This window comes from Vidua macroura, chromosome 1 (assembly GCF_024509145.1).
Source record: "Vidua macroura isolate BioBank_ID:100142 chromosome 1, ASM2450914v1, whole genome shotgun sequence".
NCBI classification, from domain to species: domain Eukaryota; kingdom Metazoa; phylum Chordata; class Aves; order Passeriformes; family Viduidae; genus Vidua; species Vidua macroura.
The window spans coordinates 47575411-47588483 of NC_071571.1; the positions used below are offsets into that span (position 1 = coordinate 47575411).

General features: G+C 39.5%; 1 protein-coding gene across 4 annotated transcripts in view; it reads right to left on the reverse strand.

Moving 5' to 3' along the window:
* ELMO1 (engulfment and cell motility 1) overlaps positions 1-13073 on the reverse strand; it is a 303043-nt gene that overhangs the window by 93165 nt on the left and 196805 nt on the right. For all 4 annotated transcript variants that reach the window (XM_053976921.1, XM_053976912.1, XM_053976927.1 and 1 more), the window contains one exon: positions 10369-10505. In XM_053976921.1, the coding sequence (XP_053832896.1) occupies positions 10369-10505 (137 nt within the window). The remainder of the gene's footprint in view (positions 1-10368; positions 10506-13073) is intronic.

Consider the following 13073-nt stretch of genomic DNA (forward strand, 5'->3'; position numbering starts at 1 on the left):
AAGAAAGTTTGGGGGAATAAATTCTGTTGGAGATTGGAATACTGAACACAGAGAGAAGCTAAAGGAAACTTCACTTAAAATAGAGAGAGAAATTCAGTAAGATCACTACATCCGGTCACTAGCTTTTAAAAAAAATCACATATAGGCCTTAAAATGAAGAAGTATCAGTTATATGATAATCAGATCAAAAAAGAAAATTACTGGGAAGAAAACAGTCATTTAACAACTTCCAGATCCCCAGGGAAGGAAAACAGTCCTTTAAAAATTTCCAGAACCCTAGCTTACATAAAAATGAGTTTTTGGAAGGAATCTCAAAATCTTGACAGCTATGAGATTACATTCTTTATCTCATACATCTGATTTTACAAAACCAAAGATATTTCATTTTTCCACTTGGTGACTTTAGAGATGTTATTTTCACTATGAAGGGCCGGTCAATTGCTTCTGAAGAGGCTGACAATGTAACAATGATATGATGACATCTGTGGTTTCCTTTGGGCTCTTGGTTAAGTACAATAAAAAGTTCTAGGCAGCATGTACTAGTCAAGCAAATAGACAGAACTGCAATTTTTAAGCTCTTGCTGCTGAGGTTCTAATCAGTTAGTTTCCCTGAGACAGAAAACTGATGCTTGAAATCTGAAGACAAGTCTTCAGAGAAAAAAATTGCCATAAAATTCAAAGCATGCGTGAAAGCTGGTTTTCCAGATACTTTCACAGAAGTCTTTTAGAAGCAGACTTGACATTCTTGATGCAAGGATTGGTTCTTGAGCATTTCATTTTCATGGCCATGGCACAAATATCTTCAGCTGACACAGCAAGTTCTAAAATCATCTACACAAATGTCTTTTTCAAGGATTCTGATATTTGCTCCTTCACCTCTCCCCATTGTTTGGGTTGATGTACTTTCACGGTATCAAATCTGTCTCCATTCCTGTGCTCAGCTTTTAAAGTGATACTCCTCAGCTTTCATATGTATTACTGAGGGCCTTGCTTCTCTGCTTACCATGACCAAGATATAAAGGCAACTTGAGGAACTGGGATGGAACCTCCCAATTAATTACATTTTAGTCATCAATAAATCCACAAGATTTTTTGCATACTATTCAAATCCACAGTGAAGCGGGGAAAGGGCAAAGAAAAAAGAGCCTTACCACTTTCAGAGGCACACGCAACACCTTCCATTCCTCAGTAAGCTATTTAGCTCTCAGTGGAAAAGTGGCAGAGCCCAAGTTCATGCATCTAAGCTTCACTACCATCCCAAATAACAACCTTCACAGCCTCTGCTGTGGTCTCAAGGCGAAATACTCTGTGGGGCAAAACCTAACATTGCCTTCAGAAAGTACATGCTAAACCTCTCATCTCCTCCATTTTTCCTCTCATGCAGTATCTGGGAACTTGAGGACAGGTCACACTAGCACACCAAGGCCCAGTTTAACCAGTGACCACCTAATAAAAGTAACCTACAGAGAGCCAGCAGAGGCAGCACAGGTACCTGAGTTGGCCCAGTGTGCATGGTGTGGATGCGGATTGAGACAGCTGATGTGGGTAAAGGAGAGGAGAGCCCATCTGCACCCTCTCCTTCCCTCTCACACTGCCTTCCAGCAGCCCTCCTCCCATCTGCCTCTATCACAGCCAACCTTAATTTACACTGGTGCATTGGGTAGCAGGATCAGCTTGTCAGCTGCTGGCCAGTTACCTCATGTGCTAAAAATAGAGACAGGCAGCAGCAGCACTGACTGGCAAACGCCTCTTTAATGGTGACTGACATATTCAATCAAGACAATACGCACGATGCAAGATGCAAACAATGAAGGACATTTGTATAAGGACAGATGAGACAAAAACAAATAAGCACCCTGGCTTTGCTTATGAGACACATATGAAAGATTTCTGCTGCTCTTTTCAACCATGGTGCTATTTAGATTACAATTACTTAAAGCAAACCAACAATAATACAAGCTCTTCCGCTACTCCAAGAGAGGCTATAAAAATCTCATTGTCAGCTGCATCATTCATCACGATAACCTCATTTCAACTGAAACAAAATATCCGAGACATCACCTCTCCCCCCTTCCTTTCCTTTTTTATTTGCCTATAATAAGGTCTATAGTCTGGGGAGCTTTCAGGCTGAATTCCATGCATTGTGATTCACAAAATGAAAATCTGGTATTATATGCCCACTGACATTCACATCAGCAGCAATTCATGCAGCAAAAAGCCATATGCCATGCACCTCTGATTTAACTGTACTACAAAGATATATGCTAGAAAGAATAAATAAAAATATAGAGACAGGAGTGGTTCCTGGGATCTGATTATTATCCACACTTTTAGACAGGAATGACAGGGGCAATACCACAAACTATGCTGTTTTGGTGACAGTTGCAGTTAGGTTATATCATTTCCCTTCACGACTAACACACTCTACATGCAACTGAGGCATTTTTTTTCCAGTGAAAAAGTTTTCTGTGGAGTAGAAAAAGAGTGGTTAGCACAGATAACCTACACTCTCAGTGCTTCTCCTCTGGTTATCAGGCTTTCCACTCAGTCATCTTTTTGAAGGCTGAGAAAGTTTATTGGTTTGATCAGCACCCACTGAGATGAAAATGAAGAGTGCTTTGAAAGTATGAAGTACCAGCAGCTTTAAAAATTATCATCTCCAGGGTGTTACACAGATCTGTATGTATTCTACAGTAACACAGAGACTTCACTAGAAATCTGGGGGATAAAATCCCCTCTGCCAGCAATGGTTAGGTTTTCCACAAATAAGAGATTCCACTGCTGAAACCAGCATAGTGTTTCATCAGTGGGGAAAGGACTAGACAAGCTGCTGGCCAAGGAACGGATTACACTAAAATACTCTTTTCTTGTTTTAAATAACAGATGTTTTGTTGAGACATCCCTTTCCTTGATTTTTGGCTTTCAGACCCCATCTCTTTGTTGGTGCACCAATCCGGGAATATAAATGGACAGAAAGCAAGCTTGAAAATTATTTTCCTTTTAAGGCTATGCCCTCCATTAAATCATTGCATATGTGATCACTGGAGAAGGACTGTTCACCTGTAACTAGATATGACTCTACTACTAAAGACTTCCAAAGCCTTGTGGCAAAGACAAAATATAGTAAAGACACTGTTTTAAATGAAAAGTGTCTTTGAACTAGAAAAAACAGTTCATAAGCTACAAAGTGCAGAAAAAGGACAAGTTAGACTGCTTCATTATGCAGTCTAAGTACTTAATTTTCACAAATCAGTTTTTAAAATGTATTTGCATTCTTGACAATGCTAGTTCAGACTGAATTTTTTTCAAAAGGAAACAACCATCTAGATTTAAAAATGTGATGCTGTTGTTCAGTTCTTTTGAGCTTGACAGCCCTGATTTTTTGGGGTATGAATACTTAAATCTGATTTTTACAGACTGATGCCTCAGTAAATGGAAAGATGCATCTTCAGCATCTTAAACACCCCTTCTCAGGTTCCTGCAGCCAGGAGCAGCAGATGAGTGCTATGGCACAGATCTGACAGGGGGACATAAATGCACAGAGATGGAGAAGACTAAACAGAGCCATTCCTAAGTGAGCAGCTGATGAAGGCATACATCTGGAATATCTAGTCCAGAAAAAGCATAGAGGGAACACTGACCAAATGATAGAGAAAGGTCTTAAACACTCTCTCTCTGCATCAATTCAATTGTACTGTTTAAAAAAGACCTTTCTGAAGGAAGAAGTTATTGATGGAATAGACTTGACAATTTTTCTGCACCCAAATTATGCTTTCTAAAAGATTCTTATTATATTTGAAGGGAGTAATTTCTTCAATTAAAAAGTCTCATTTTATCTGTAATCTATGCAGCAGACTTGCAAAATGTTAATTGCCACAATTTCGTTTTATAAATTCGTGCATTACACAATTAATGATACTATATATTTATAGCAATTATCTGTTTCCAATAAAAGTTAATAAAGTGCTATTGGCCTCAGGTGTGAAAATGTGGGATTTAATTTGTGCTAATCTGCCCCAGCCTGGGGAATACTGAATTCATTCTATGTGAGAATAATTTATTTGCAATATCCCTGTGTGATATAAACAAAGCATTCTCAAGGGAAGGTGCTATAAAGCTAACAGAGAGGTTCAATCATTCCACTAGCCTGGTATTTCCCAACAGTAAAATCCAAACAGAACAGCCTTCCAAAGCTTCTCCCAAAAGAAGTTAAATTCATCTGCTTCAGACCCATAAGAAAACAATAATGCATTGGAGGGCATCTGTGAAGAGCTATTTACCATCCCTTTCCTTTTTCCTTTCATTGCATTGAAAAGGAGGTGACAAATAGGTTTAAAGACTGACAAAAGGATTTTACTTTCAAGTTTGCCTGAATTACTTTTTCTCTTGTTTGAGGTAATGCTTCTTTCATTCTCTGAAGCTACCATTTGCAATCCTTCTCCAAGCCTCCCTGTGCAGCTGAGTGGGGAGAAAGAGAGGCAGAGAGAGAGGAAAGCACCTCTTTGGGGCTGAAGCTGTTACTGCATCTGTGGCAGGGTGATGGAGGAGGCTAGAGAAAGTGGCCAGACATCCTGGTTCTGATTTTGACCCTGCAGCTGCTTCAATGCCAAGGCACTTCAGCTCTGGGTGCCTTTGCCTCCTTCCTGTAAAGTGCAGTTTATCAAGACTCGGCCAAGCCTGCAAGGAGCAGAAAAGTGCAGAATGTTGTTAGTGCCACTAGAGGGGATCACTTGAGCATGCTGGGGACCTACTGCTCCCACAAGAGTGAGGCAAAGCCCTGTCACTTTCAGGTCAGGCACAGAGCTGCCAAGGCAAGGACTAGCATTGAGACAACAAGGTTGCAGCCAGGGGGGCATTTTGGACAGGAGTTGTGCAGAGTCTGGTCCTCGAGTCTCCCCAGTTTGTAGTGGACCCAGCAAAGCTGGTGATAGCTCCTCTGCCACATTGTTGTCCTGGCCCTTTCAAAATGACCCCCTAGGCCTTTGCTTCCTCATGGGTAACTCACATTACCTGATGGTGGGTTTGGCCCACCACGTTTTCACACAAACCACCGCTCACAAAAGTTTGCTTCTTAAGAGCCTGCCCTTGAACACTCAGTCATATTTTGAACCCAGCCTTCCCCAATTATTCATCCCTACAGCAGTCAAAGACACGACAACACCAGAGAAGCTGAGAAACCTGTGGCATGGCATTTCCAAGCCTCCACCAAGGAAGGAAATTGTATTTTTCATTTTTATGTTACGCCTGGTTACCTTTTCTGTTATCTTGTCAGTGAGCAAGGAAAAACATTTACAGAGCCTGAACATGAGCCATAAACATCTTTTGTGGTTATCAAATGACTCTGTGTTTGCTTTGCTATTTAATTACTGGACTCACGTAGGGCATTTATTGTTTGCATCTGTTGCTGCTGTGAACAATGTCTACTCTTCTGATCACCACAAAGGCAGTTTGTTATGTGCATGCCTGTCAGTGACATATTTTATCGTCTTGCTGAGCAGACCACCCTGCTGCAGGGGGATCCAGTGCTGCAGCTTTGTGTGTCCCTGAAATAGCCAGGTACCACAAGAGCAGTTCTTCAGCAGGTTGCCACTGTGAAATGGATACTAGCTGAATGCTGAAACCAGGTTTTTGAGGTTTCTAATAATATTTTTCTTATTATATTTTTTCTTCTTCTATATTATATAATATTATTACATATTCTTATTACAAAATATGTTTTCACAAAACATTTAAAGGCTCATGTTTTATACTGTGATGATCTCAAACACATGGCCAGAAGGCAAATTAACTAAATCTCTAAGTAACAAGAGAAATGCATTGGCAGCATCATTAGCCAACTTCGTCCCACTTTCCTATTCCTCAAACCTGTAATTTTAGTGAATGCAGTGGATTTTGTTTTCAAGCACCTTATATCACAGTACTTACAATTTTTTCAGTTTTGGTTCCTCCAATTTCACTTTAGCCATGTTGGAATGATAATCTGCATCTTGTTATGAGTAGTCATTTTTGGTCATCTAAAACCCAACAACTATGCTAATACTAATAAAAGCAGCCACACTGTGCCCATTCTCTATAATGGAATGTTAACACCCTGCTAGCCAAGTAAAAAAAAATTGTCTTTTTCCTTCCACACTGGACTGGAAGCAGTTATTTTTACTCTTAATCTGCTTTTTTTAAGATGGTACAACACTAGGTACAGAATTAGCAAATTGCTCATTCTGTTCTGCAGGTTTAATAAGACAAGTAATAGCTGCAATTAAAATAATCCATTTGCTCACCCTTCCTCCTATTAGCATGTGAACTTCAAACTTACGAAAAGCAGCTGACTGAAATCTCTGGAAACCAGAATTAAGATGATAATCTTGTCCCCTACATGATGTTCTACTTGCTGTCTCCTTGTATCCCAAGAAACAATATGTGTACTTTACAAGAAGATCACTAAAGAGATAGCAATCACAATGTAAATCCACATTAGGGCAATCCAGGTGCATTTACTAAAGTACATCTAGTGGGGATCCACAAAAATTTGGGAGTATGCTTTCATTTGGCCCCATGGGAGGAGTTTTACTGTTGGGTGGGTACTTTGAATTCCACCTACCACTGTGTTAAAAAGAAACAATAAACCCCAAGCCAATGTAAGTACATCTCAGACCGTGTGGCAGCAGCCTGATTACCCTTAGCAGAGTGTAGGGTGGTCCCTATATGATGAAAATCTGACTGATGTGCACCTATTTAAATGGGCAGGCTGCTGCTGAAGGTTTCTAGATGCTGGATGTGAGATAACTCAGGCCAGCTTTCTTACAGTCAGCATTGATTCTAAAAATCAATACACTATGCTTTCTTCTGCTTTAATAAAACATGTAAAATTATGTAAAGCTTGGAGACTAGATTATATTTTCAAAGCTGTAAACCACGCTGTCTGCTCACAAATGACTTTGGAGAAACTTGTAAAGCATCCTTTGATCATCTGTAGCCTCAAATAAAACAAAAAGGTTTCAAATGGAATTGTTGCCACTTGCATGTCTATCTATACAACAGCATCTTAATTTCTTTAGGAAACTCACAAAACATGAATTATGCATGTCTTAAAATGTTACAAAGGCATAATATAAGCTTAGCTGCCTGTCTGAATTATTCTCTTCAGACATCTACTAGTATATAGAGAGACTGAAAAAAAGGTTTTAGGTCTGACAGTGTCATGCTATCACCATAGACATCAAAGAACTTTTTCTCATGCAAAAGTTGACAAAACGTGTGTCTTTTAATGAATAAGAATTGGGTAAAGCATGAGATCATCAATGTCTCACTAAAATACCATAAAATTCTTCCAACCATGAGCAAAGTGCTGGTTTAATTATTTTTGAAACTTTAAAAATGAGCAAACCTATGTGGAATCTCCATAACATAAAGTGAAGAACCACGATGGCACAGTATGCCATTTTGTCTTCAAAAGAAAGTCTTAATATGTGGCTTAAAGAACCCTTGAGAGCAGGCAATAAAACCTGAGGGGAAATTAAATCACCTTGCCTCTTTTAGTACCTGTCATTCCCCAATTCAAAGAGGAGGAAATAATTCTCTGTATGTGCACACAGACCTCCTACAGACTCTCAATGTACAAGTTACTGTGATTAATCAAAAGTTTGAAATTAAACTAAAAAGCTCCTTTTCTTCAGTTATGATTAAACATCAAAGCGAGCAGTCTAGATTTTTTAGCAGAATGTCCAGGTCTCAAGAGTTACCCATCAATATACTGAGAGCGTCTAATTTTGTTTTAGAGGTTTTAAGGAAGGAAGAGACGGAAAAAGGAATAAAACAAATGATCCCATCAGGCAGGGGGATAGTAAACTGTAACAAAGTGGTGTTTCATACACTACCATGACAATCCAGTTATTGAAACTGAAAAATAGTAACACAAAGAGAAGATGGAAGATTTTATTTTGTTTTCACACAAGTAATTTACTGCATCTTGTGAGGTCTGCTCTCTTCCCGTTCACTTCTGAAAGGACAGGCTGAATGCTCCCCCAGACCCACATGGCCCTTGCCTGCCAAGTTTTCAAAAATGACTGCACAGAAATGGGTACCCTTAGCACACAGGGAAGATGCAGACAGAACACTAACATGCTGTGATCGCCAAAGCCTCTTGCCAGGTAAGGATGAAAAATGGTGGTGTTTAGTTTGGAAAACCCATGGGCTGCACTGGCTACTGTCACCCACCAGGCAGATGGGTAAACCTTGGTTACCACCATATAACATATCAGCCCCCACAAACCCTCAAGTGCTTCACAAGCCCACACAACAACCCAGTTTACTTCACTCACAGATCCCTTCAGATGTTTATCAGCTGAGTAATTCACATCACCACCACATGTCATTTGAAATGGATAAGAGCATAAAAAATTTACTTATGACTGTAAGAAAGGATTTAGATCAGCAAAACATAATTAGAGAAGTGTTAGAAATGAGAGACACAAGAGCTTAGAATTCCCTCCCCTTTACAGAAGCAGTTACAAAATCAAGAGTGATTTCTGCAGGCAGAGATCCTGGCTTCAAGATCATGCAGCACAGTGCCACCACCAGACACAAACCTTGGTAGACCAATGGCAAATGTTTCAGGTTTGCCCCATGGAGTTAAGAATTGCCCATGTCTTCAATGACACATGAAGTAAGACACAGTGCCAATGTTATGAACTTGGCAGAACTGATAGGTAGTCACAGGACTATCAGCAACAGAAAACACAAGTAGCAAACTAGTCATATCTGAGAAAAAACTCCCTGATCTCCTATGAACCTCCACAACAATGCCTAACACTGCAAAGTAAATTTCTTTTTAGGGTAACCTGGGCTGGTGCCAGAAATGGAGCCATTCTTTATCTGAATTCCCTAGGATTGCTAATAATTTTTCAACTCAAGTTGTGGGAGATTATGCAGACAAATCCTTCTTCTACTGAGATAGAAGGCCTGTAAGTAACCGGAGCTGTTAATACATTTATTTAAAACAACCACATATTATGAATTAGTCTTTATAAAGTTGCTTTTTAAGCTCTTGATTTTAGCAACTCTATATGGTTCAGTGAATTTATCTTGCTATTGCTCCTTCTGTGTTCCTGGATCGTGAGGTAGGAGAAGCATGTCAGAAATTCCATATAACAACAAGGCTCTAGGTCATCTGGCTACGACAGTGTGCATATTGGACTTCCTTTATCTCTTTAGCCAGGGCTCTGGTACTGCTGCCAACTAACTTGCCTGAAACTCAACAAAGGTTACTCCTCACTGTGACCTAAAAATTCACCGTCACTCTGAAGTAGAAAATGGACATTGGGACCACTTCAATAATAGACAGTTCCAATTAGAAGTCAGGCATGATTATTCCTACTGGCTCTAACAAGACATTTGAGTCTAGTGACTTCAGAGCACTTGTAAGGCATGTGCTGACAGAGCAGCAGTCTCACTTTTCATTCCCAACCAACAGTTCTAAAACCAACATCTCCCAGGGAGAGGCTCAAGATCCAGACAGAGAATCCCAATGAAGATAAGGATGACAGATGGCCATAAAAGCATGAGTTTGCCATACTTAGAAAATGCCCGAGATACTGTTCAGTCTCATGGTAAATTGGGTAAAAATTGGATGCCTAGGGACCACTAAAACAGACCTGTTCCTTATTGCTTTTCTGAGGATTGGGAGATTGGCTGAAGCTTCCAGAGTTCTTACTGAGGAGCTTTTTGGTTGAATTTTTATTTCACTGGTTTTCAGGGTGTTTTATTTGTGTTTGTTTGTTTGTAGTTTTTTTGGGTAGGTTTTTTTTTTTTTTTTTTTTTTTTGGTTGGTTTGGGTTTTGTTTTTTTTTTTTTTGTTTTTTGTTTTTTTTTTTTTTTGTGTGTGTTTTTTTTTTTTTGTTGGGTTTTTTGGTTTGTTTGTTTTTGTTTTAGCAAACTAAACTGCACAGCACTCTGTCATGATTGTGTCCACTCTTGAATATTTTATCACTTTACTGCTCACATGAAATGAAAGGGATGCACAGAATTATAACTGCAGTACTCTCTCTGCATTATTTACAACCTTGGAGGCTGCAGCACTTCAGCATAATATTGCTAACATAAAAAGGCAGAATTTCCCCTCAAGCCAGGATTTTAGTCTCATAGTCTGCAGTGCAACATGACTGAAAAAGGTCCATGAACCTCCTTACATTTCCCATCCTCTATCCATAACTTTCTAAATGCTGGCATTCCAATGTCCAAAGCATCCAAAGAGATAAATCTCTAGGCTTTCAGCAGAATGGGAATTAGTAAATCCCTGTGCCTCTAGAGAAGAATATATGGCATTGTTTCACCATTCTGCCCAGTTATTTCCCCCCCCACCCTTTTTCTTGCCTTGTTAAAGTCCTCTGAAGTTGCCCTCATTTCCTTCCATGTCTTGTTCAAAAGCTGAATGCAGATACAGAAGAACTCCTCAAACGATCTGTCATGGGTGAAGAACATGGGATGGAAATCGTTGCAGGTCTCACTGGCTAAAAACAGAAAAACAAGGGGGGGTGGAATAAAACATGTACAGGCAGGAGCTTTGAAAAATAAACGTAAAATACAATCAGCCATGAAATTTAGAAAGTAGTGTATTTGAGTGAAATCCCAGTTCTTGGAGCAAAGGGTGTCAAAACACTACTCTGAAAAGCCAGCCTTTGTCTACAGTCTTAAAGACAACAAAACAAATATAGACCCTTGTCTTTAGGGGACTGATAGCAAGAAGAGGAAGCAACTACCAGTTTGCCTGAATATGCTCTCAATGTTTGTTGTTTGTGCCAAGTTTTGTAGCTCAGTCTGGGACAGAGAGACAAAGGGAAGAAGCTCATCAAAAGAAGGGCTTTCCCCACTGCTATAACAGCATGGTCCATCTTGACTGCTGAGAACCAAACACCAAGGCCCATCACTCACAAAACAGGATTAGATCAGTATACACACTGAAATGTGAAGCTCTGCTGACACAGCAGATGATCTACCATATTGCACAGAGGTAACAAGAAAAATGTTGACAGATATAGAGAATATAACTGATTAAATTTGTTCTTTGAAAATAACCAGAATCAAAAGCAATGGATCTTCTATAATCTATCTCTTATCTGAGACAAACATAATAAAAACCAAACAAAACCAAAAAAAAAATCCCCAAACATCTTTATTTTTAATCAAATACTGGCTTTAAGGAAGTAAAAAAAAATCAAGGAACACTGTAGTAATGATCCCAAAATGGAAAAGCAGGAGTGTGCTGTGATTTTCCTTGAGCAAAAAAAAATAATTTTCAAAAACTAAGAACTGAAGCAGTGCTGACCTCTGGGCACATCTGAACAACCTGAGTAGAGAAGGGCCTTCCTTTAGCCAAGGACTGAATAGAATCTTCAGACCTGCCATGACTTGCAGGGCCACTTCAGTAGGTTGCATATCTATGTTCTTAAAAAGGCAAAGAAAAAAGTCAAGCTGAATAAGCTTTTTCTATATACCTAGTCCCCAAATCTCTCAGCTTCACCTTTCACCCCTTCAGGAGTGCTCCTTTGAACTTTTCCGGCAGTCACTCATATGCTTAAACAGCACCATCTTTCCTTACTTCAGGATCAAACAGCCACTACTTAGGCAAACTTCCTCCTGTGCAAGAACAGCAGAATTATCAAGCACTGGGATAAATCACATTTTCCTGGGACTGAATCACTGTCTGACATCTGCTTTCTCTCACTGGAATTAGAATTAAGACCCTGTCCAGGAGGATGTGAATGACTCAGCCAGGCTGACTCTCTGCACCAGCTGCAGACACTTGGTCTTGGTACCTCTTCTAGCCACAAAACTCCCTTTTCATTGTGTTCAGTTACCTCTGCTGTGGGAACACGAATTGTGTTCAGAATCACCTGAACCCTTAAAAAAAAAAAAAAAGTTTCTGATCTTTCCCAGCATGCAATATTCCAATTAGACAGCAAAACTGAAGCTTATTTGTAATTTTGAAGCTTAATTTTAACATCAGATTTACTAAGATCTAATCAATTCTTCAGCTACATGGCAAAGATGGGAGTTAAATTTGGAGCACAGGTTTAATTCTAATCAAGTAAACTCCATTTACTTCAAAGGATTTGCAGCCAAGGGGGAATTAGTCAAAGCAGAGACCTATATTTATGAGGAACAACTCAATCCCTTCAGAAGAACAAAATGCCTCAGGCATGCTTTTCAGAGCACCTTCAGCCTCCATTCATTCCACTGGAGCTGCAAGGGCTCAGCACTTCCAATAATCAGAACTTCAGCCTGTAATAATGTCAGAGACACAGCAGAACAGATTCTCAGAGGGCACTTGTCTTTAAGTCATGAAATACTATAATGATGAGTAGAAATAAAATAACACCAAGCAGAAGAGTTCAGCCAGTACCTTCACTGTATAAATCACAGCACGAAACAAGGCAATAACCCTCGACACGCACTGGCCTCTCTGATCCTCCTCAAAGCCTGAGCTTCTCACTGCTCCTGCTCATAAAAATCAATAAATCAAAATTAATGGAAAGGCTAGGTATTCTCAAAAAATTGATCATTGGTTCTAACTCATGCCTCTTATGATAATCAACCTCTAACTGTATCTAGTATGCTCACTGTTCTGCATGCAGAATTAGAGATGCTACCTCTCCCCACCTTATTTTATAAGTAGGCAATGGATGGTGTTTTATGCTTTTCAGTTTCAAAATGAAAGAGTAAAAATCACTGTTACTGATATAAACTGAGAAAACTGGGCCTTTTAGAAGACAGGATAAATATCTTAAAGCACAAACAAATCCTAGGAATAATTCAAAATCAAATGATAAACAGCTTCTTCAAAACTCCAACCATCATCCAGACAGCAGAGAAAAGAAAGAAATCCAGTCTGCTTCAGCGGTAGCCTTTTGTATGCCTTGAAAATTCTATCCACACTAATACAAAACCATAGAATTCAATGGAAAAAATCTTCAGGCTGCAGCTCTAGTTAAATCTGTGTCCTGCTCAGAGTGTTTAAATATCTAATGAAGGATAACCCTTGCCCCAATGCTTTCCTTCTCCTTTTGACAGGTGAGTTG